This window comes from Pieris rapae, chromosome 9 (assembly GCF_905147795.1).
Source record: "Pieris rapae chromosome 9, ilPieRapa1.1, whole genome shotgun sequence".
Classification (NCBI taxonomy): domain Eukaryota; kingdom Metazoa; phylum Arthropoda; class Insecta; order Lepidoptera; family Pieridae; genus Pieris; species Pieris rapae.
The window spans coordinates 7,395,898-7,420,996 of NC_059517.1; the positions used below are offsets into that span (position 1 = coordinate 7,395,898).

The 25,099-nt window shown below is 33.0% G+C and overlaps 2 protein-coding genes across 3 annotated transcripts in view; one reads left to right on the top strand and one right to left on the bottom strand.

The window, feature by feature from the left end:
• The window catches only part of LOC111003716 (protein amalgam), a 94,878-nt gene extending 92,949 nt beyond the window's left edge, over positions 1–1,929 (bottom strand). For both annotated transcript variants that reach the window (XM_045629501.1, XM_045629500.1), the window contains exon 1: positions 1,843–1,929. The gene's annotated coding sequence lies outside the window, so the exon portion shown is untranslated. The remainder of the gene's footprint in view (positions 1–1,842) is intronic.
• A 10,092-nt stretch (positions 1,930–12,021) lies between these two features.
• On the top strand, positions 12,022–24,562 carry LOC111000043 (delta(3,5)-Delta(2,4)-dienoyl-CoA isomerase, mitochondrial). The gene is made up of 9 exons (XM_022269369.2): positions 12,022–12,247; positions 12,502–12,637; positions 13,089–13,177; positions 13,333–13,436; positions 13,764–13,867; positions 15,541–15,628; positions 16,839–16,951; positions 23,077–23,203; positions 24,272–24,562. The coding sequence occupies exons 1-9, from the start codon at positions 12,190–12,192 to the stop codon at positions 24,365–24,367; spliced, it is 915 nt and encodes a 304-aa protein (XP_022125061.2). The 5' UTR covers positions 12,022–12,189; the 3' UTR covers positions 24,368–24,562.
• Positions 24,563–25,099: the final 537 nt, after the last annotated feature.

Sequence of the window (25,099 nt, forward strand, 5' to 3'; positions counted from 1 at the left end):
GCACCTAAGCCTACGCATTATATCAACAATACATAAATACACAAGATATAAGATAATTGAAATGTGTATAACGTTTCAAGCACTTGAATTATTCTGAGCGCGATGCCAATGGCAGCAATTATTTATAGGAATATGTGTTATTTCTAATAAACATGTGAAGCACAGTTATAAGGATGGAAATAATTCTCAAACCGATACAGTTGAAAAGCTCAATGACAAAGCAGTACATATATTCTCTAGTCTAATACATTCTTGCCTTCTCGTAAACAGAAATACCCTGTTGTTTTAAATATTCACAGAAATAAATTTAAAACAAGTTTTAAAAGGTTCGTCCCCCTGGCAGTGTACCTTTTACGCAGCAATTCCTCACTGTATTGCGACACTTATTTTTCAATTTGTTTTTATTATGTTTTGATTATTTAAAAAAAATGTAATGCTAAAAAATAAAGTAGTAGGCAGTGACCGATTGTAACAGATAGGTGTGATATTAAATACTTTAGTTAACTCGTATTAGAAAGGACGACTACTAGTTTGCCTATAAAATAAAAGAATTCTCATACACCACAAAATTTCGACCCGATAGCAGACTAATCCAGCATGTAAACCACATAATAATGAAACAATTTTGTTTATTACGATATTTTTAAAAGTGACCTAAGAGACGTACATTTGAATTTTGAACCGAAAAACACTAATTCATTCGAAATGTAATTCATATGAGGCAACGACATATAGTATCTATAAATTACTCTAATACCTATCAATATTGGTAGCAATACACGTTTTATTAGAATAATCTCGTCCCACATATTCAAATTGAATGTATGAATGTAGAAAGATCATTTCAAGGTTGGGATTGAGCTTTATAGGTAGAGCTTTGTATCTATAACCATGTGTAATAGAAACATAGAAATTACTTTAACCTATTTATCGTACAGTAGGTACATAATATTATGTGTAAGTATAATTTAGATAGCGAGAGAAAGAGCGAAATGCCGACATTTGGAGAATGCCTGAGTTTAAAATAATAAAAAATGAAATATAAAACTAGACTACGCTACAATTATACGCTATGTTTATTATATAATCGTAAGGTTTATCAGTTTCAAAAATAATAGTAAAAATCATGGCTCTAAAAGTACCTAATTTACTGAAAGTTCAATGACTTCTATGTAAGTCTTAAATATTTATGTAGCCTTTAATTCTTTTGGTTTTCTTTAGACATACAAAGTCGTAACTAGTGCTGTCTTTTTCTTAGATAAGCTAGTTGGTTTTCTTGATGATCAGTATAAAATATATACCTACCTATAGTACAGTATTATTTAATTTTGTCGGTAAATATGTAAAACTTACAACTTTATTGAAATTTATTCATAAATTACCATATAAAGTGTATTTTTAATGTAAAAATATAGTGTATATTGTACTATTTCCCTACAAATATAGGGCTATTTGATCACTGAACGTAAATTTAAATTGTATTTAATATTAAAAAGCGTACCTATATATGGTATGTATACATACAGATTTAAACTACATTTAAATAAACTTAATTCCTTTCGCAAATTATCTCAAATGATCTCCAAATAAAAAGAAAACAGTGATAAAATTGAGAATTCATAAATATATACTATATATGTATCTTAAAAGCGTCGTAAAACCGACTCGACTGCAGAGCCTAAAATAATTTCTTACCAAATGCTATACGCAAAATTCAAATAAAATAAAATTAATCCAGAACACAAAATGCACAGAAAATAAAACACTAACACTTATGTAAAAAATGGGACGCGACTTGAATATGGGGCGTATTATAAATAACTTCTTTCGAAATTGACGTACCGGTCGGGACGACAGTACCACTTCGACGGATCCGAAAACTCGACTGGTGAACGCCTGCGTTTATTTTCCAACGCAAGTCGCAATGCTTACATCTCTAGCTTTGCCGTCGGACACGAGGTTTGCGTGTGTGAGTGTAGTGAAGGACGCACGATATCGATAAGGTTAGTGAAAACGGATGAAAACTAAATAAAAACACTTCGTAATACATATAATATATGTTTATCTGTATATCTGTTTTAACAAACTTAGATAGGAAAATTATGAACAGATTTCATATAAGTACTGTATATAAATCATGATTACTTAATATTGTCAAGGCAACTGAATTTAACACTATTCTACTTGTATTTAAAAAGATATCAAATACTAATAGTAGCGTTTAGTTTTTCTATATATTATTGCGTAATCGCTGGATTATAAGTTTTTATACCACATGTCCAAATAAAACTCAGCATCCGTTGATTACAAAAATATTTATTTAAAATATGTAAGAGACTTACAATTAATAAGTTGGTTTAAGTAATAAAAAATACAGGAACTTTGAGCTTAATTTTTCAATACATTTTATTGCTACATATTTTATTCGTACTGAATAGAATTGCTAGAAATGAGCACATAAATTTTGCAAGTTAAAAAGAATTTGAAACAAAATATACAGCAAAATCGTATTAAATTGTAAAATAATGCTCGACTTTTGGACATCACTTGAGATGAATCCCATAACGCGTACGTATAAATTCGCTCTCACACATACACAATGTAACTAGAGCTTAAAAGCTACAACGACAATCATTCCAAAATACATCCTACCACACATAAAATAAGGTACTAATTAGATTATTGTAATATAAAACTAGGTGGCTATGACTTCACCATAGACTTTAGAACTATAATCTTAATATACTTTTTGCTTATCATGACTGGGTCATACTTGTGATAAATATTGCAATAGTAAATATAAAAAAATGTTTTTTGATTTCTATTTAAATGTCCAGATGTCGAAAATTTTCCTGTACATAAGAGCTTTTAAGAGTGGTTAATTTACATTAAGAGCAGTGTTGGCCTAGTGGCTTCAGCGTGCGACTCTCATACCTGAGGTCTTAGGTTCGATCCCCGGCTCTGCACAAATGGACTTTCTTTCTAAGTGCGTATTTAACATTTGCTCTGACGGTGAACGAAAACATCGTGAGGAAACCGACATGTCTTAGATCCAAAAAGTCGACGACGTCTGTCAGGCACTGAAGGCTGATCATGAAACAGTTCTGAACAAACTGAATCTGAGGCCTAGACCTAATGAGGTACAATTAATTAATAATGTATTATTATATTACTATATTTTCTCATGTAAGTGTATGATGTAATTTTCTTAATAACAAAATAAAATCTTAAACAATAAACAGTAACTCAAATGCAGGAAAAGTATAAGCCAAAAATACTTATGTGAAGTGAGAATTTTTTTTTATTTTTTCCATTTTAGGAGACATTTGAAAATCAAAGAATTATTTTTACCATATAATTACGTGACAAGTACTACTTCCAAAAAAAGGTCTTTAATATACGTACGTACGCATAACATATCTGAACTCGGAAGGTACACAAACACAAAAGCATACATATAAATATCTTTTAATTAGTTTGTAAGAATCCCTTTGCAGGTTGAGGCCTCCAAGGATATTTTTTTTTTTTTATAGAACAGGGGGCAAATGGCCAGGAGACTCACCTGATATCTTGATTTCCAGGTATCTCTGTCATAGGCAAAATGCGTGAGCTCGAGCCAGCCTCTTCATTCATCACAATATTAGTACACATAAATCGTACTAATAAAATATATTTTCAATAATACCAAGAACAATGCTCTATTAAAAACAAAGCAAGTTATTCATGTAGATATAATAATAATAAAATATCGATACTTGTTAATTCGTAGATCGTGATCGATAAAGCTGTCAGTTGTGTGAAGATCTCGCACTGCGGGGATCTTTTAAGTAAAGAAAAATTATAATTGTCATCCTACGGCACTAAGACCTATTGGGTTTGAGCGTTTAAGGAATAAAAGTATCTTCCTTCTCATCGATCCTTCAGGCGAACGCCAGAAATTTATTCATATAATCAAAAGAGAGAAAATAAATTTATAACGAGATTCGATATTTGAAGGAATAAGATTTTTGTTTTTTCTGTAATTAACTAATATTTTGTATTATACGTAAAATTTAATTTCGAGACTATTATTACAACAGTGCGGGCATTGCATTTTTAAAAGCTTAGAGAAAAACAAATATGGCCGACACGGCTCTCTATTGGACTGCTATGACTCAGTCACGATCATGTTTCCTCGTTCGAAATTTGAATAATGTATAGTTTTCGCTCTATGACACCGCATCTAGTGTTCTAACGACTGTCATATATTTTTATTACAAACCTAGGTTTTATGTTTCAATAAATCGATCAATATATTGTTTATTTAATTCGGAATACTAGCAACATTAATATATGGTTCACATGAATCATATACCTGTACATAGGTTAAACATATAACATCGTTGCAAGTAGGTGACCTAACTGCGGTTGTGGTGAATGACACTTTTTTCTTAACACACTTATTCCTAAGTGCTATTTATGAGTCATATAAATAAAAGCAATTTGCAATTTCAAATGAAATCTATGGTTTATTGGTACGTGACATAATAAGACCGTGTAATTTTAATCTGTCCTGTATACATCAAAGTTATTAATATATTTCTAAGTAAATAATCTAATAAGTTAATTTCTAATAAGTTATTAACAAAATCATTTAATATATTTCTCACATGATTCATACTGGAATTTTCAATGTTTGTAGGATGATTTTGTTAATGACGTTCTAATTGTTACACTCTATACATTGAAAGCCTTACACTCTAAACACAGCACGTTAGATGACCTGTGTAGACAAATAATATATGTATTTATGACAAACTAGCAGACTCGGCCAAGCGTTGCTATGGCTAAGGTTTTTGTTATATTACATAGTAGTAAATTAATCAAGGGAAACCGTAGGAGAACTTATGTGAAACGTTGGTACCACGACACGGACCTAAACTAAACTACCTTTAACTCGGCGCCATCTGTTACAATTGTATCAAATAATAAACAAATGTTAATGTTATCGTAATTTTAGTAAGGATGCCTATTTTTTTTGAAAATGAAATATAGCCTATGTCACTCAGGAATGATGTTGCTTTCCAACAGTGAAAGAATTTTTCAAATCTGCCAAGTAGTTTCGGAGCCTATTCAATTCATACAAACAAACAAACAAACAAAAAATCAAACCTTTCCTCTTTATAATATTAGTATAGAAAAAGTCAAATCAATTATTTAAATTAGACCACCTAAATGGCACTTTTGGCCGTAGAATAAAATATAAAGATGATTCTAGTTACCCCTTCCAAAAGGTTTCGTGTGGAAAAGAATGGGCAAGTAACTCAACTTATATAAATATTATAATAATTATATGTGAAGACAATATAGTCTAGTAGTAGTCTAGTATAATATAGAATAAACTTACTATACAGGCATATTGTTGTATTGTTAGTATACATTATACATTAAAGAGTAATAAAAAAAACAATGAATAATTTCTACACACGAACTAAAAGTAAATGTGCGCTTTACATTTTTAGAGCTACATAAAAAGGCGCTATTATTATTTTACTTAAATATTTCTAGACAGAAGGTATCCTACCTGTATTATATCAATAATAATACTACTATAATTAATAATGCGATACAAAATATTCTGAAAAACTGATTGATTTGTTTAACTCTATCTTTAAAGTACATTTAAGTTAGTAAAATTACTAGATGTCGAAATTTTTACAAAAATCTGTGTTCAGAAATGTTATTTGCAAATGCGAATAGAATATGACATAAGACCTCAATAATAAATATAGAAATGATGGTGCAGTTTCTAAGTAAATGCAATGTGACACGCACTAATAAGAAATAACATAGAGATATGTACTCATATGTATTAATAGTTTTTTAGCGTCACTATATATAGTTTCTATATACTTTATATAGTTTCTGTAAAATATACCTATAACGATGTACTTAAATTTTTAAACGACTTCAAGAAACCTAAATAGGAGGTTATAAATTAAACGTATATTTTTTTTGGTAAGAACCAAATTGTGAACTTATTGTAACGGTAACTTAAGCGTATGGTTTTTGGACACAAACGAAAACAGTCCAGCGTTCAAATTCGAATAGTATTGGTATAGTAAAAAAAGGATGAAAACGATCTGGTGGTTATCATCTACTTAAGTTATCATCATCCCCATGGAGATACAACCTTATAAGCCTTAGCCCCCTCAACTTTATTTCACCATCTGAATCTATTTGCGTCCAACTTCGAACTCCTAGTTTCTAGGTCCTTAATAACTTCATCTCCCCAACGCAGATTCTGTCAACCGGGTTTTCTCTTCCCACCAGGTTGTGAGTTCAGTAAAAACCTTGAATTCTGCCGTCTGCCATTCAGTGCACATGTCCCAGCCACTTAAGCCTGTTGCATTTCATGAAATGGACGTTGTTAGCGTCAAGGATACTACTAATGTTACTCATACCCGTATTTTAAACGAAAGTTTGTGATATGGGCACACTTACTTTGACATTATATCGATACAATTCCTCTACGCCTTTTAAATTATTTGCGCAGAATGTCTCAAGCACACATTATGAAAACATATGATATGGCCGACATTTTTTAAACCGATACAGACACTTTTCTGTGTAAGTGTACTCGAAGTAAACATTGTTTTCTTGGTAATCGAATTCGGGACACATGAAACAAAGTTTAAGAATTTCGTTAAGGACCTTTTTCTAGAATATCAATCAAATTTAAACCTATATTCAATACTTAAACAGCTATCAAACTATTACTTCTATATGGAGTTTGACAGCGCTCCAGACAAAATTGTGACTTAAGTAGTATTGTGACTTGCAAAATCGATAGTACGGAATGATGCACTTTTAATTTGTATAAACTTTGTCCTAGAATAAGATTGGATAATATACGTGAATATATTCCCATAGGAAGATGAAAAGGTAATACGAAAAGGAAGGAAAAATGTAACTAGACTAGTTGTATGAAAAGCGAAACCTAATTTCCTACATTTTTATTGCTGTAATGTTATCGGGGTGACCTTAACTATTAACGAAGAGCCATAAAAAAGGAGCCATTTTTACAAAATAATAAAAAACGAGTCACACCATTCAAAGAACTTTACTTTTTTGATTTTTGTTACAAACTATTTATAAGTTGCAAATAAAAAATTAATGGGCGGTGGTATCAGTTAACATCAGGTGAGGTGAGGTGAGGTGAGGGATGAAAACATCAGGTGAGTCTCCTGCCCGTTTGCCCCCTGTTCTATTAAAAAAAAAATAGCGTTAAGTTAAAGTTTAGCCAAAATGATGCGGAAATCTCGATACAAGTTATATCAATGACAATCTGTATAAACAATCACAGACTATGTATGTTTAGTGGTTCAGTTTAACGTCACAAAAGAGAAAGATATTATGTATTATTGTATTTATTTTTTTATTTATTGAAACATAAACTGGTCACAGTCCTTCTGTCCACCAACTATTCTAAGTTTTCTCCCTTAAGTACCCATTTCCTGCAGTTCCCTTTTGTCGCCTTCCAGGTCGCAGGTTGCTTGGGTTCAAGTTGGTCGGCTAACCCCCACACAATACCACGTCGCTTATCATTAAACATTATGTATTACACCATCTAAAACGGGTAGGGGTGAGAGTAGACGAGCCTGCCTGCCCGCCTGCGCCACAATAACTTACGTCGTCGTGAGTAATGAACAACGGGAAGTTAAGTGAAGTCAAGTCAAAAATAATTAATTCATATAGGTAACATAATGTACACTTATGAACGTCAAAGAAAATTAATATAAAACGATTCTAATTTTACATTTACTGCCTCAATAAGTTCTCAAATCTTATAGAAGCTTTCTGATAAACGCCGATCGGCCCCTAGATCTTACGTAAGTGGAGATCTATCCCCACTTACGACGTAAGCTATCTATAGCACACACTCTTCGAAGGGAACTCAACTAGGTACACCGCCAAACAAGTAGAAGATTAGATACTCCAAGAAAACTATGTTGGCAACGCTTAGTTGTGGTCGAGGCACCAGCCATTAAGTTAGCGGCTCAAGAAAGAGCGTCATGGCGGAGCACTGTGAACATCCTCTACCACACCTATATAGGAAAATAGGGGATATAGGAAAATGAATCAAGTAAGTCAATATTATTCCATTTCGATTTCATGGCTCCACCACATTGTGCAATAAGTGTTACTGATGATCCAATTAACATTGACATTTGAACCTGCTAAACAAATGTATGTATTAACTCATTACTTCAATGAGCAGTAAATGGCATACGAACGAGACTTATATATCTTTAACACACATATTATGTTTGTTATTTAACCGGAAGAAAAACAGAAGAAGAATAATCATTACATTTTACAATCTTCACAATCAAGTTAATTACAAAATTATGATGTAGGTACGTTAATTATTAAATTCCAGGACAGGTCCAGAGGAGGAGGCCTATCGTTTTGTAAATAATTATTATTTAACCATAGAGTAGATATGAGTAATCAAAGACAACTTCTTTCTTTTCTTTCACCCCTACGACATTGTGGGTTTTATTTTTCCAGATCACATTAAAGTTAAAAATCATGAATAGATAAATAGTTTTAGGTAAGGTTTTACTAATATTAAAGCAGTTCTTTCGAAGTTATTGTAATTATTTATCGAACATAAATAATTAAATGGATAACTCGATACAATAACGAACATAAAGAATTATACTGTGAAGTATTTAAATAACCTGTGGTTTGTCTTGTTCATTTAAATAAAAAATAAATAAAATCAATGTAAGGAAAACCAATATAACCAGGAAAACAGTCTGTTTTTGCGGTTTTATAAACGAAAATGCTTTAGTCACCATAAGATTTTAGCAAAAAGTCCCGTGTTTAAGTGACTAAGTATTATCTATATATGTATATATAAAAAGAATTGCTGTTCGATTGTCTGGAACTCGAAAATAAAGGGACCGATTTGGCTAATTATGCTCATGAAATGTTCAGAATTGGTTCAGTTCAGGGAAGGTTTAACGATGAGGAACATAAATAAAGAAAGAACTAAAAACATTTCATCATTCAGCTTGTGACTGAATGATGAAATGTTTAGAACTGGCCAGTTAGAAACATTGCTAATAGAAAAGTTTTTGGAATTTCAATTTTTGAAATCTTTGATAACCTTATGTGGTTGATTGCATTCATTTGTTTTTGTGAATTGGCGGCAAATCTAAATCTCGTGAAAATATCTACACATAACGCCAGAAAATTTTCGGTCCATAATTAATTGACTTTGGTTGTTGGCTTACTCAACAACATAGGCTACCATTCACCTATCAACAGATACGGGCAAGCCTAGAGATATGTACGAGTCAAATTCAAAAAATATTACACGGACATTTAGGCTTCAGGTAGCTTTGTACCTGTTGCATTTCCCATACTTTAAGCGACAACCAGGAACTCGTTCGCATGGACTCGTGTCGCCATCTGTTAGATTAGTTCAACGGCGGCGATTCTATTGCTGTATTTGACATCGTCACAGGTGATGAAAGCTGGATTGGATTGGATTAAAGCTGGATATTGCTTCAAACCCGAAACCTTAAAACAATCACCTCAGTGGGTGTTTCCTTCCTTTTTATTTTTGATTTTAAGATATAGTTATCGTTATTTTATTTGGATGTCGTAACTCCCAGGGATGACCTCCACTGGTAGCCGTTTCCAGCCATCCAGGTAGCGCAGATGAAACCTGAAATTATTATTTGGCTTTTTATAAGTTGCGCCTCTTTTGATATGCAAGCTCCAAGTATACTGAGGTTCTTTGATGTACTATGGAGTGCAAATCGAGGGAAAACGACAACTAAATCTTTCTTGGCCAAGAATCCAGTCTTTTCAGGGTTCTATTTAATCACTCCACCTAGCATATAGTAGGCGCTTAGAAAAAAAAGATATCTTTATTAAGCTCAAGTCCGTTTGAGTGTGGAGTACTGCAGTCATCTCTGGTCCGATGTTGCCATATGTCATATGGGTGCCTGGGATGAAAGAAGGCTATAAAACATAGATGTCGAATCACTCCTTGAATCTCCACTCTTAACCACCGCCGTTCAGTTACCTGCCTTTCAGTTCAATGCTCCATGGAACTACACAAACTGATTCCATCATCCCCTTTCAAACAACGCTCGTCTAGAAGCATGCTGAAGTTTCACCTCTTCGTTGTTGACATCCCCATGTGCCGCACTGCACGATTTAAATCCCCTTTAATCTTCTAGGGAAACTGTCTACAGTTTAACATGGGTCCATTTCAAGCGGCGGCTAAAAAGACATGTCCTGCACAGTGGCCTCCAATAGGTAACACCTCACTTAATCAAAGCTAGGTTTGGGGCCAAACGTTTGTCCAGTTCTAAATTTTAAAAAATATGATTGTTACAGTTATGCTACTTGTATAGTTGAAAAGTTGGCCGAACACTTAATACCAATAATGGGGCGTCTTCAGCGCTATACTATTGACTCACTAGGTAGTGCAATATTCTGCAATTCTAAATAATTTTTATTCATACGTATTAATGTTTCAAGGTTGACACTTAATCCGGTATGGAAGCCTTCGAAAGTGATTCACTTTTTAAACCTGACAAGAATTATAATTATCATTCCATATACATACAAATATGATACAATAACACGTACATTTTCAGCTATTTTAATTCCAATACTGACAACACAATATTAATTTGTAGTCAAAAATAGAGACTAAAAGACAGAGGTAGTAAAAAAATTATCTATGAGTCAACTAACCATAATGGTCTATGATTTATGGTATCGCCATTACAGTCTGTTTATGTGGTTCAGCCTAGAAAACTTTGATTATTAATTCTAAGAATTTGGTGAAAGTGACCTAGGCCGACTTTTTCTATTGAAATTTATTTGTTTATTCATTTATATAAAACTAACTCTTGACAGCGGCTTCGCTTGCATTAATAGATATCAAAATGATATTCAAAATTAATTAAGTACTATTTGATACCGTTTACGTGTTTCTGCTATGATTGCTGCTCTTGCGGAGGAAGAGTTGCTGTTGTTGCTGTTCCTCTGACCTAAACAGAAGATCCCGACCACCTGTCTTCGGCCGAAAAGTTGTTTATAATATCCCAATCACTTTGTTATGGCCTTTTAGGATGTTGTATCGGTATCGTTACGGCCTTTTAAGATATAAGGAGTCAAGGCACTAGCATAGAACATAAAAAATCTTCTGTGTACCATACACCCCCAAATATAGCAAGTTGTTTTTCGTTTGAAGGGTAAGGGTACCTGTAGTATTACTTTTCAAATCATTCCTTCTAGCGAAATAGTGTTTTTCTTGTATCTATTTTCTTAAAGCACGATTTGGTATAGTGGGACCTAATAACCCTCTGATTATATGATTAAGTGCACTAATAATAAGTAAAATAATATGTATATTTCGTTTAATTCACTCACTTTATAAACAAACTTATAAAAGTTAATTTTTAAGTGATATTGCAGGCATCCTAGTTGGCTAGACCTTGAGCCTAGATTTCACATTGCCAAATTATTATTTTAATGAAAACCAAAAATAATATGCCGCTTTGATCAGTGTCGGAAACTCGGTTTCCTGTGATGTCATCGCAATACCATATAATTTGTCGGATAGGGTGACCCTACTTTAAAAACTTGCGAAACAATTCATTAAACACTAGATTCTGATGATTTTCTCGAAATATATGTGGAATTTTATTTTTTACATTTTGGAGAATTTAATGACGTTTTAATAATCATGAACATTAAAATTAATCCTCGATATTTTGTATGATAATAACGTATGATACGTTGAATATAATTAGTAAAAATAAACTTTCACTCTTGTCAATATGTTATATTGATATTTTAATAAACATGTATGTTAAATTTGTTTCCTTCCTACCACTATCAGACATATTTTGTTTGCGTGAAACAAAATTCTGAAATATTAGTGTCAAATCTGTCATACATCAGTGTCAATAGACATCCACTTCTGTTGACGGAATTTTCGAACATCAATGTTTCAAATTTAAAATTGTTGTGTTTACGTCGCGGTCGGTGATCGGAGTTTGGACTTTGATCTTTTTTTTTAATTCAAAAAGTTTTTATCTTATCAACACAATTTATAATAATTAGATACTTCCATTGTATTGATTTCATGTCCACATAGCCCAAAACAAGAAAATGGTGTTCCAATTAGCAAGATCTTTCGTCTTATGCAGACCGGCAAAAATAGCGCCAGGTAAAAATTATTGCTTTATTAATCACTATGGGTATCTTAAGGTGTAAATATTATGTACCATACATATATGAATCAAAACATTCTATAGAGAATGTATAAACAAATGTATAGCTTATAGTAAGACGCTTGTTATTCACCGGTAATAACAAATAAAAAATAGAATAAGCAACAAAACCATTTTCGTAACAATAACTAGTATAATTGGTCAGTTTTAGTACCTTTTTATTACAACACCAATATTTTCTCATTTTCAGGTGCTTTATCAAGATTATATTCAACGGAAGTTCCACAGTTTGAGACATTAGCTGTGTCAGTGCCTATGAAGAATGTTTTCCATGTTGAAATGAACAGGCCTAAGCAACTTAATACATTTTCTATGACTATGTGGAAGTATGTATAATATTATTAACCATGATTTACAATGAAATTTTTACACCTCAGGACTATGAAGTATATAAATAAGAGTCATGCTAGTAAGATATACTCTATAGTTATACATCAAAACTATACAGGGCTCACAAATTCTTTGCCATACTTTCTGCATTATTAATACATTGTTTCTCATTGAGAGAAAATTACTTATTAATAGAGCTATATTATATACCTATAATAGTTACAAATTCATCCTATTTACTGCATTTTTATTATATAAATTATTACTGGCAAAACTAATAAAGAACATCTTAAGAATGAGCTCTAACCATACCTATATATGCCCCTGAGCGTATTTACAACAGACTTGGTTGTATCTAGTGTTTAATAGTAATCTGCTATACTTACACTTTGTACCTTATGATGTGACTGTCTTCAGTTATCAATTTTAATTAATTAATTTTTACAGGGAACTAAATGATTGCTTTACATCTTTGAGTGATAATTCTGAATGCAGAGTAATTGTTCTATCTGGAAGAGGAAAACACTTTACTGGTGGTGAGCCAAATTTTCCTGTTAAGCAATGTGAAATCTCCTAAGGCTAATTTAGGTTTAATATTCAAAAGCAGCCTACGTTATAAGTGTTTAGAGTGTATGATTTTTTTGAAGATTCCAGATTTCTTTAATCTACAATAAATTGGCATCCTTTTTAGGTATTGATTTTAAGAGTTTTCTTGAAGAAGGAACTAAATTAGATGATATAGAAGATGTTGGCAGACGAGCGCGTGCATTTGAAAAATTTATTCTGAAATGTCAGGTAACTATTATACATAAAATTAACATATAAAGAAAAATAAGTCACAAAGAAACCTGTTATAAGAAGTTAAATATTGGAAATATTTAACAAAATTGTTTATACAGATATACAAACATCTGTTTACAGCAATGTTGAAAACTCACTAAATCTATCTAATGTTCACCCTATCTCTACTGTGAGTTTGACAAAGTATAACACTATCTTAAAAAACTTCTGTGCCAAACATTATAGTATGATTATATATTATATCACTATAATTCAACAGTAATCATCTTTTTATTTGTAACTCCGCACTTGCTTTATAATAACAATTAAAATGTTTTGTAGGATGGTATATCAGCCCTCGAAAACTGTGTGAAGCCAGTTTTATCAGTGGTACACAGTGCATGCGTCGGCGCAGGAGTTGACCTGATCACAGCAGCTGACATGAGGTAACAGATACCAAATTACTTGCAACCGAATAAATTTTTATATTATGTATATAATTTTTTATTGCTACGCCTACCAACTACATATATCTTATTTGTTTTTCTCGGCTCTATAACTTCACGGCTGTATACCAAACGCCTCATTACTAACCACTAAGGCTAAGACATGAGTTAAGAGAATTAAGTTTTTTATGGATTTCTTAAAGGCATAATTGAATATTATAAATAAGCCTAATTTATTAATAAAGATGAAGAACATAGAATATTTAAGTATCTTTTCCACTACAAAAAAGTGACAAGAAATACTTGAAGAAGCGAGAAGACTCTGATTTTGTTTAAGTAGTAATTTTAAATTTTAAGTATCATTTGTTGTTTCAAATGTTAATTTTCAGTGTACTTTAGTTTTTTTAATGTATCTTTGTCTAGTAATGTACTTGCTTATTTTCTGTTTCATATACATATATTGTTTATCTATGGAATCTGTTTTGGCTTTCTGTATTGTCTTAGTGTTTTGTCTTAAAATATGTATAAGTATAAGCTGTAATATTAGTTTCAATTAAAGAAATAATTATTGTAACTGGTGTTATAGGACACTTACAAATCTGTACTGTTGTTTATTTATTTTTTGCTAATTTTATGGTCTGGTAACGAGACCTATAATCTTTTCTTTATTTTCAATTATGTTTACTATTGAGATCATCCCGACATTCTTAAAAGGCCGGCAACGCACTCGCGAGCCCTCTGGCATTGAGTGTCCATGGACGGCGATATCACTTAACATCAGGTGAGCCTCCTGCCCGTTTGCCCCCTGTTCTATAAAAAAAAATTAATTATACGTTATATAATTCACTGTAAGAACTTCAGACAGGTGGTGGCGGGACTTATCATCGACTGCTATTATTTTCAATTCCCAATACTATGAAAGCATGTCTTAGCCTAGTGGCTTCAGCGTGCGACTCTCATACCTGAGGTCGTAGGTTCGAACCCAGGCTGTGCACCAATGGACTTTCTTTCTATGTGCGCATTTAACATTTGCTCTAACGGTGAAGGAAAACATCGTGATGAAACCGACATGTCTTAGACCCAAAAAGTCGCCGACGAGTGTGAGACACTGAAGGCTGATCACCTACTTGCCTATTAGATTTAAAAATTGATCATGAAACAGATTTAGAAATCTGAGGCCGAAACCTAAAGAGGTTTTTAGTGCCACTGATTTATTTTTTAATAATTATCTATGAATGAACCTTTGGTTTCTGTTTGATCCACTAAACACTATTTTACACTTAACACTGACGTGTCATTATATATAAATCTGACGCGCTCGATAAAATTTTTTTTTTTCATTTTCGACACTTACATACAACCACCCGCATCATGCAAACGATCAGATTAACTTACGTACATTATTAAAAATACGTAGGCCATTGATGCTTTCAATATCTGACGCGCTCGAGGATGTCCATGCAACAGTTTTTTTTTACATATTTTTAAAATCTATAGCCGCTTCCCCCACCAATGAAAAGGTATATATCATATAACATTTTTTTCTTCTTATCATCTAAGCTTTGCAACCCAATAGGTCTCCACGACGCTCGAGTAAATCCCCATTTAGCATCGTGGGCTCCCCTACCATTAGGATTGCCTGAAAACCAAATAAATTTAACTAACATTGACAGATATTGTACTGAAGACTCGTGGTTTCAAGTGAAAGAAGTGGATATTGGTCTAGCGGCCGATGTGGGCACTTTGCAGCGATTGCCTAAGGTATGCTTTATATTTATTTTTCACAACCTTATTAAGCCTCCTAATTGTTAAACCTAACTCACTGCAATGTGTAGGGATTAGGACCCCAACAACAAAAGAAAACTAAACTAGTATGCAAAGGTATAACTGTAGTTAATACTAATATACCTAATAACTAACCTTAAAATTTAATAATTAAAATACATTATTACATTTTTAACTTATTTAATTAAAAGGAAGTGTATTTTATAAAAAAAAACATCGAATCTGTTAATAATTATTTAAATACACATGTAGATCGCCGAGATGCATCGCCGTTTTGATTCTCTTTAACGCATCCGCCCATTTGACCAATCAGAATCAAAAAGCCCCGAAATTTTTTATTGTTCTCTACGTTTTCACCAGGGTTCGTTTGCCAGTTTGTATATCTCTTCTGATATAAAATATTTGCACAAAAACTACGACTTTAAAATAAAAATACGGATTTATGAATTTATTATATGTAAATAGCGATGATCATAAAAGATTATTTACCTAAATCATACATACTGTATCACAAAGAACGGTTCGGTGGCCGTCGATGCATAATCTTATACTAAGTCCTGAGTACATACCTCAATGTAGTGCTCCTTATTAGGACGAAAGGCACAAAATGACGTCAGCCGTAAGGATACAGAAATTGTTAGTTTGGGAACAAGAGAGGTTAGACTGATGTTGAACTTGCCTTACAATAATAGTTCACGCACAAAAATACTCACTATAAGTTTTAATGGAGGACGTAACTATTGGCAAGAAATGAACAAAAACAGTATAAAATCTGCATCTAACTTAACCCAACGAATGCTCAACAACGACTCATTAACAATGCGCGGATCAGCTGAGTTAAAATATTTTTGGGATCACCCTCATGACCCTCATTAAATTTTATAAAATAAAAATGATTCTATATATTCTATCCGAACACATACGTTAATTACTCACAAAACTGTAAAAAAAATCTAATTATGTTTTTAATTATGTCTATTTATAAAATCATTATTATTTGTATAGGGTATGGTGTCGCTTCAATTTCATTCATATTTTTATAGGTAAATATTCTGCCTGATACATTTTGTTTGGTTCTATAACATATCTGTTATCTCACTTTTTCTTGAGCATACTACTGTAAATAGAGAAAATTTTATCACGTTTTGAACGTTAACATCTAATTATTTTATTATAAACATTTCAGGTAGTTGGCAACACTTCCACAGTACGTGAACTTATATACACAGCAAGAAAAGTTTTGTCCAAAGAGGCGCTTGAATTGGGACTTGTCAGTAGAATATACCCCAATCAAGAGACGTGAGTTTTATAATACTTTTTCACAACATTATCTAAATTATTTAATAATATACTGGCGATACAATGAGTTCTAAATAAAGGGTTTCTTTGATAATTATCAAACCATACAGGTCATCAGGACAAATGACGTACATTTTTTTGGTTACTTCACGATATTTGCCTTCGCTGTGAGCAAATACGTGTTAATTGCCCAAAATATTCTTCGGTTTTTCGATTATAGAAATAATCGTATTATTATTAAAAAAATATTTTATTTTATACTCTACTAGCTCGCTTGTACTTTAATAGAATCCAGAAAATAAATAATAAGCTGATGGAGTTTTGAAGTTTTACGTATGGGGTGGGGTATAAACGCCTTCAGATATATATTTATTTTCTATTATGGCCTATTAAGTACAGAAAACATATAAAAAAACAATGTAATGGCGGAGACCAAGAAAAGGTGGGCCGAGGGGCAAGTGGAATGCGGCGTAAAAAGAAGAAATATGGGAAACACCACTCACCTTTAGTCCTCAGGCACTTCACTTGTCTCCGTGGGAGAAGACCACGTATAGAATATTAAGCGGTGATTAGTACTCAGTACTCTGCGGTAGCGGAAACACAGTAATAGAAGTGAGCAAGCGTGACCTCGCGACGGCGGTAGTGGCTTCTCTCTGAGGCGCGGGCGCAAGTCTCATGTCCCCTCCTTCCACACTTTAATATTGAGAGAGAGAGAGAGAGAGTGGTGTTTAAGGAACGGGTGCGGTTGGGACAGAAAATGAGGACAGAGAGGACTAAGGTGATTGGATGGCGTGAACATTGCCCCCGGCCTAAAAAACCTTTAGGTTTTTTATAAAGAGAAATGATAATAAAAAGACAAAAAAATAATAGTTATAACAATGAAAAAAGAAAATTGATATTCGCGATTGGTAAAAAAGATCATAGAACTATATGAGTTTGTTTAGCGGTTTGTAAAGCGATTTTGTAAAGCGGGTTGTAAAAGATTCGTAAAGCAGTTTGGAGAGCGGTGTATTAAGCGGTTGATCGAGCGGTTTTAAAGCGGTTTTATTAGCGGTTTTATTAGCGGCTTTATAGCGGTTTTGTAAGTTGTTTTGTAAGCGGTTTTATCAGCGGTTTTAAAGCGGTTTTGTAAGTTGTTTTGTAAGCGGTTTTGTAGGCAGTTTTATTGGTTCGGTAATGGGCATAAACGCACAACAGGCCTTTTATAAATTCCCGTTGCAGTTTTGACTAAAACTAATCTACAAATTCCATCTTTTCCGGGATAAATTTCCATTACCTTTCCCAAAGGCCAAGAAAGTGGAGAAACGTTATCTGTCACTATAACTACAACTGTACCTATTGTGACAGGATTGGCTTGTGTATTCCATTTTGTTCTCGACTGTAGCAAATGGAGATATTCCAATTTCCATCGATTACTGAATGATTGTATCATACCATCCAACAACGCATATCGTTTTAAAAGTGAAACTGGTTCATCATCTACTTTCATTCTAGCGGGTATAAATTTTACTGGTGATGACATCAAGAAGTGAGCTGGAGTTAAAGCGATGAGCTCAGATGGATCCTCACTTAAAAGTGTAAGCGGTCGAGAATTGATAACTGATTCAATTTGTGTAAGAACAGTTAACATTTCTTCATACGTTAGTAACTGTTCACCTACCACACGACGCAAATGGTTCTTAAAAGCCTTAACAAATATTTCGAAACAGCCACCAAAATGAGGACTTCGAGGAGGATTGAACTTCCACTGTATACGATTATTTGCAAGCTCAGTGGCAAATGTATCATGAAATTCAATCGAGTTTGTAAGTGTAAATATATCTGATAATGCATTTTTTGCTCCAACAAAATTCTTTGCATTATCTGAATAAAGAACAGAAATAGCGCCACGACGCGCAATAAATCGCTTGAATGCAGAAAGAAATGAACTGGTACTAAGGTCTGTAGTAAGCTCAACGTGTACAGCTCGAACCACCATACAAACAAAAATGCAAAGATAAGCCTTCATAGAGCGGACTCCACGTTTTCGATAAGGAATTATTGAAATAGGACCAGCATAGTCTACAGCGGTATGGACGAAAGCTTTAGATTCGTTTACACGATAGTCTGGTAAGTCACCCATGAGCGGTATAATAGGATGAGGATTTGCTTTAAAACAAAAGTTACATTTATGTATAACTGATCGCACTATGCTGCGGCACGATAGTATCCAATAACGTTGTCGGAGAATCGCCATTAAAGTGACTGGACCAGCGTGACAGTTATGACGATGATAATAGGAAATAATTAACTCAATTATCCTGTCCTTTCGCGGTAACAAAATAGGATGCTGCTGATCATACTGAAGATTGGCATTTCTTAATCTACCACCAACCCTTATCCACCCATCAGCATCTAGAAAGGGACATAATCGTTGAATAGAACGCGAGCAGCGGCCACTAGTTTTAAGGCTATGGATGACATCATAGAAATATACCTTTTGTAAAACCTTAAATATCTGTATTTCAGCAGAACTAATATCGTCAGCAGAGATATTAGTAGATCTAGGAAGTCTTTTTAGAAAACGGTATATCCATACCACTGTACGGAGAAACAATAACCAAGAAGAAACTCGATGAGACAGTTCTAAAATTGGGTCTGGATCACTCCACACTGTAGCAGGAACAGAGACTATTTTTCTTTCTTCTTCTATATCAACAGCTGTTTCAGAGTTTAGAGATGTAATTGGCCACTCAGATGACTCCAGTTCTAACCATTTTGGGCCAGTGAACCAAGTAGAATGATTTACAAATGCAGTGGGTGATAAGCCGCGAGATAGACAATCACTAGGATTTTGATCACCCGCAACATGGTGAAATTTTTCATTTTTAATTAAATTTTCTAACTGCGGTTGTTCTACTATAGAACATAGCGAAATAGCGGTATAACTGTTACAGTTATTGGTGCAATCAGAACCCAATAAGGGGACGTTACCGATGATAATATACCCGAATATTGTTTCGAAAGCGGTAGGAGTGCCAGGTGCGCCAGTAACACGACCCGACAACATTATATCGGCGTAATGCGGTGCACCAATAAGTATCTCTATCTCTGACGGATGAAAATAAATTTCATCCGCCAAAGTAATATTGTTTAAATGTTTCAGCGAAGACTTTTTAACTTGTGCCACCGGTAAACAGTCTGTTATTTTGTCTATAGTAAAGGCATTTAAAGGTATAGAATTATTATTAATCCGAGAAGAAAGAACGGTAGAAACTTCTCCTATTATCGGATTTGAAGCGGAACCTATACCTTTTACAAACTTATTCGAAAATTTAGTAACCTTTAAATTTAATCTTTTGCAACATTTCATGGTTATAAAAGTGCTTTGAGACGCACAATCAATTAAAACACGAACTGTATGTGGTTTACCATTTAAATCATATATATATACTTGCGCCGTACCTAATAAACAACTTTCGGAAATAGCAGGCCGAATATTACAAAGTGAAATATTTGAGTTATTAATCGGCTGATTGTCGCTGCGTGGAGGTAAATTAGGTGTATTATTAGCGGGAGGCCCAGCAAGCGGCGCAGTTGCATTGCTCATGCGATTCAAGTTATTAGCGTGCATGTTTTCTTGAGAAACAGTCGCATTACGACACAGCGTAGAATGATGTCTCATGCGGCAATTACGACAATTCCATGCAGACTTACACTTATTTAACATATGCGATAAACTTAAACAGTTAAAACACCCTTTATTGTTTTTGATAAAAGTGTATTTATCATCTATAGACAATTCGTTAAATGAATTACATTTATATAAATTAAAATGATCGATGCGTTTACAAAATGAACAATTAGACCGCTTCTCTGTAAGCGACACAAACGCACGCGAAGAAACCGGTTTGTTATCGAATGTGCGAGTAGTATCCAAATGCTGAGCTATTCTATTATGCTCGCGTACGAATGCAATTAAATCTTTATAACTAGGTATTGTAGGGTTGTTAATATTATGTAATTCGAAGGAACGAACTGTACTAGAATCTAATTTCTTCAATGATAAATATAGTAAGATAAAATCAGCTAAATTTTCTAATTGTAATGATTCTAAACTTGATATTGCGGTGCAGTAGTTGTCAAGAAACAATTGTAAATTTTTATGTGAAGCGGTGGTAAGCGGTTTGAAGTCTAGAATCTTTTGCATATAAGCTGAACCCAAACTTCGTTTGTCATGGTATTTGTTTATAAGCGTTTGCCAAATTAAAGCATAATTTTCAGCATTTGGAATTATACCTGCACAAACAGAGAGGGCCGAATCAGATAATTTACTTATTAAATATTGAATTCGTTCGTGATCTGAAAGATCAGGATTTTCATGAATGGTACGTTTAAAGGATTCGTAAAATAACGGCCACTTAATGACATCACCGTTGAAAATCATTAATTCCAACTTTGGTAAGTGAAACGATTTGCGTTGGTGTTGGTTTGCATCAGATAAATCATTCCTACCTACAACAAATTTATTAAATTTCTCAAAAATGAATTTACAGTGACAATACATGTCTTCAAATGAATTCATGCAATTAAAATTGACAGTGTATAAGGGATTAATAGTTAATTCGATAACATTTATTTTACTCACTGTTTCACAAAACGAATCCCGAATATTATCAATTGATATCATACCCGATAAAAAAGAATTTATGTCAGCCTCCTGCGAGGTTTTCTTTGACCTATCGTACAAGTCTTGCACACGTGAAAATAAATTGTCTCGTTTTGCAATTAAAACGGCTCGATCAATTTCAAGCGAACTGTTAGCGCCTTGTTTCTCAGAAGCCGCTTTACGAGTCTCCATAATGACAAAGATATATATATATATTAAATTAAATTAAATCAAATAAAATCGCGATTTGTAACAAACTAAAATAGTATATCGCGGCTCGAAAAGGACCAAACAATGTAATGGCGGAGACCAAGAAAAGGTGGGCCGAGGGGCAAGTGGAATGCGGCGTAAAAAGAAGAAGAAATATGGGAAACACCACTCACCTTTAGTCCTCAGGCACTTCACTTGTCTCCGTGGGAGAAGACCACGTATAGAATATTAAGCGGTGATTAGTACTCAGTACTCTGCGGTAGCGGAAACACAGTAATAGAAGTGAGCAAGCGTGACCTCGCGACGGCGGTAGTGGCTTCTCTCTGAGGCGCGGGCGCAAGTCTCATGTCCCCTCCTTCCACACTTTAATATTGAGAGAGAGAGAGAGAGAGTGGTGTTTAAGGAACGGGTGCGGTTGGGACAGAAAATGAGGACAGAGAGGACTAAGGTGATTGGATGGCGTGAACAACCTCTAAGGGGGAACCTGAAAGTTTACGCTACCGAGCAAATGTCTTTAAATTCCTTAAAACTGTTAAAAAAAAAGATAAATGAAATCAATACGAAAAACGTAACGAAAACATCATAGCAAACTGACGAACAAAAACTTTTTTATACCTTATACATATCTTAAATTTGTGGAAATTATACATTTAATTTAAAGTTTATTTTTATCTTTGTATTTTCGTTTATAATTCTTTCATCATTTGAATGCTGCCCTGAGGCTAAATTATTATATTAAAATGAAAAAAAACATCCAGTCGTGTGATGCCGGCCGGCAGTTAATAATAAGAAATAAGTTATCTTTTTATGTATCATTTTTTTTTAAATCAAAATCAAAATTTATTTATTCAGTTTAGATGCGACTTAAGGCATGCTTATGAATGTCAAAAACGTTTACAAAATTCGCGAAAGAGCAAAACTACGCCATCCGTTCGAAAGACTACCAGGAGGTCTTGTTCTGAGAAGAACGGGCAAGAAACTCAGCAAGTTTTATCCTCCCTTTACATACAATAATTCAAAAGAAAATGTCATAAACCACACCGTCATTTAAGTTACATAAGTAAAAATAAAAAACAATCTGTTCTGTGATTTACCACATTCACCATTACATTACATTCCGTTACATTACATTACATGCTTGCATACAAAAAATCAGAAAATAAGCATTTAAATACTTATTTTCTGATTTTTTATGTCTTGCATACTATTTCTATGACTTTAATGTGCTTATGGGGCATTCTTTGATATTTATTTATTTAAATTTCAGAGCGATCAAAGAAGTATTAGAAATTGCTGATTCCATCGCCAAGAAGAGTCCTATTGCTGTACAGAACTCAAAGATCAACCTGGTCTACTCACAGAGCAGACCGAATAAGGATGGATTATATCATATTGTAAGTATTTAGTTTTATTTTGCTTGCACCGGGACAAAGTCTTAAGGACAAACTCAATTTATTTTTAAATTACAGTTATAGTACAAGGAAGTCACAAAAGTCAATTAAAAAGTCGTAATTGTGCTATCTATCCTAATATTATAAAAAGGAAAGATTTCTGTGTAAGTATATTTGTAACGAATTGGCTCAAAAATTACTGCACCAATTTTAAAAAACCTTGCACCATTTCAATGCTACAGTAACACTAATAATAAGGATCCCTTATTGATGAAAAAAAATGTTCCACAATATTAAATATATATAAATAACATATAACTACAAATAATATATATACCTTACTAAAAGACAGTTAAAACATTAATACTACAAATGTATATTAAGTAATTATTAGGGTTTAAATTCAGTATAGGTCCAGTGCCACTTAAAGGCTTCTTTATTTAAGAGGTGATTTCATACCGATTATTGTTGCGCCGAGATCAAATATTCCTTGGGACCTATAAAATTTGTTTTAACCACTATACCAAACATAATTATCCGAAATTATCTATATAATTATGATATTATCAAGAAATTTAAGTAGTAAAAAGTAATTTAAAATTTTTAGATATGACTCTGAACATACAGTTTAATTTATGTAAATAAAGTAATGAAGTTGCAACATATTTATGTACTTTATTTACCTATAAAAAAAGTATATAAATGAAATAATTAATTTTTATTTATTTATTAATTACCTAATTTTTTTTTAAATTATGTATTAATAAACTGTTCATTTATTGACATGACAAATATATGAAATAGTAAAACAACATCTTTGTATATAGTTACGAGCTATATATACTACGAGCGGTTTTTTCTAGATAAAGATTTGCTACAAATATACTATGAATTCAAAGATATGGCGTTATATTTATGAGTGACAAAGACATTTTATAAGACGCGCGTTTTTTAATTCTGCCACTAGATGGCGCTTATTTAAAACATTGTATGACCTAGCTTTTAAGTCCAAACTAAATCGAATCTTTTCAAGTTACTATAATATACATAAAAACATCATTGTATTTCCAGAATCTAATTAACCAAGCGAGTTTACAAAGTGAAGACCCGAAAAGAGGCGCCATGGCTGCTGTTACCAAATCTGTTCCGGAATATGAAAATTTGTAATGTTTACATTTATCACATTGCTGGGGTGAAAATTTAAATCATTGTTTCCCTTGATGAGGAAATATTCGTACATACATATGTAAATTTAAAAAATCAATGTTTTATATTTTTAGGTATACATAATTAAGAATTGTATTTAACGTGAATATATTAAATAAATCCTGCCATTAGATTATAAAGATATATATCTTAGTATATAGCTGATAAGTACAAATGTTTTATACTTATATATTTTATAAATCAGGTTTAACAGGAACAATCCAATAAATATATAACTTTATTTTGTGTTTTCTTAAAACAAAGTATTAAACTAACACAATGGAGTTTTTATATGCGTATTGCAATAATTGTTATCTAGAACATAGAATTTAGTAAGAACTGTTGTATCGTATTTAAATATGTCGGAAAAAAATTTCATAATCAACGCTACTAACTCAAAAATTATTCAATCGAGTCCTCTGACGTCATACACAACCTACGTCACTATTTTAACAAAGAAAATCAGGTAACCTACATTAAAGAGGCTTGCATTTCATGACCTGCCCGAATATAGAGCGTCTATTTATAGAATGAAGTGCTAGGGCCCCTGCCTCATGCAACTGACCCCAAATTGGGCCACACTGCAATGATTTGACCTATTTATTTTTCAATGGTGCGCTGTATGAACGGAGGGGCCCGTTGCAAACCGTTTCATTCAGTAACCCTCGAAGCCTCGGATGCGATCTGACCTAC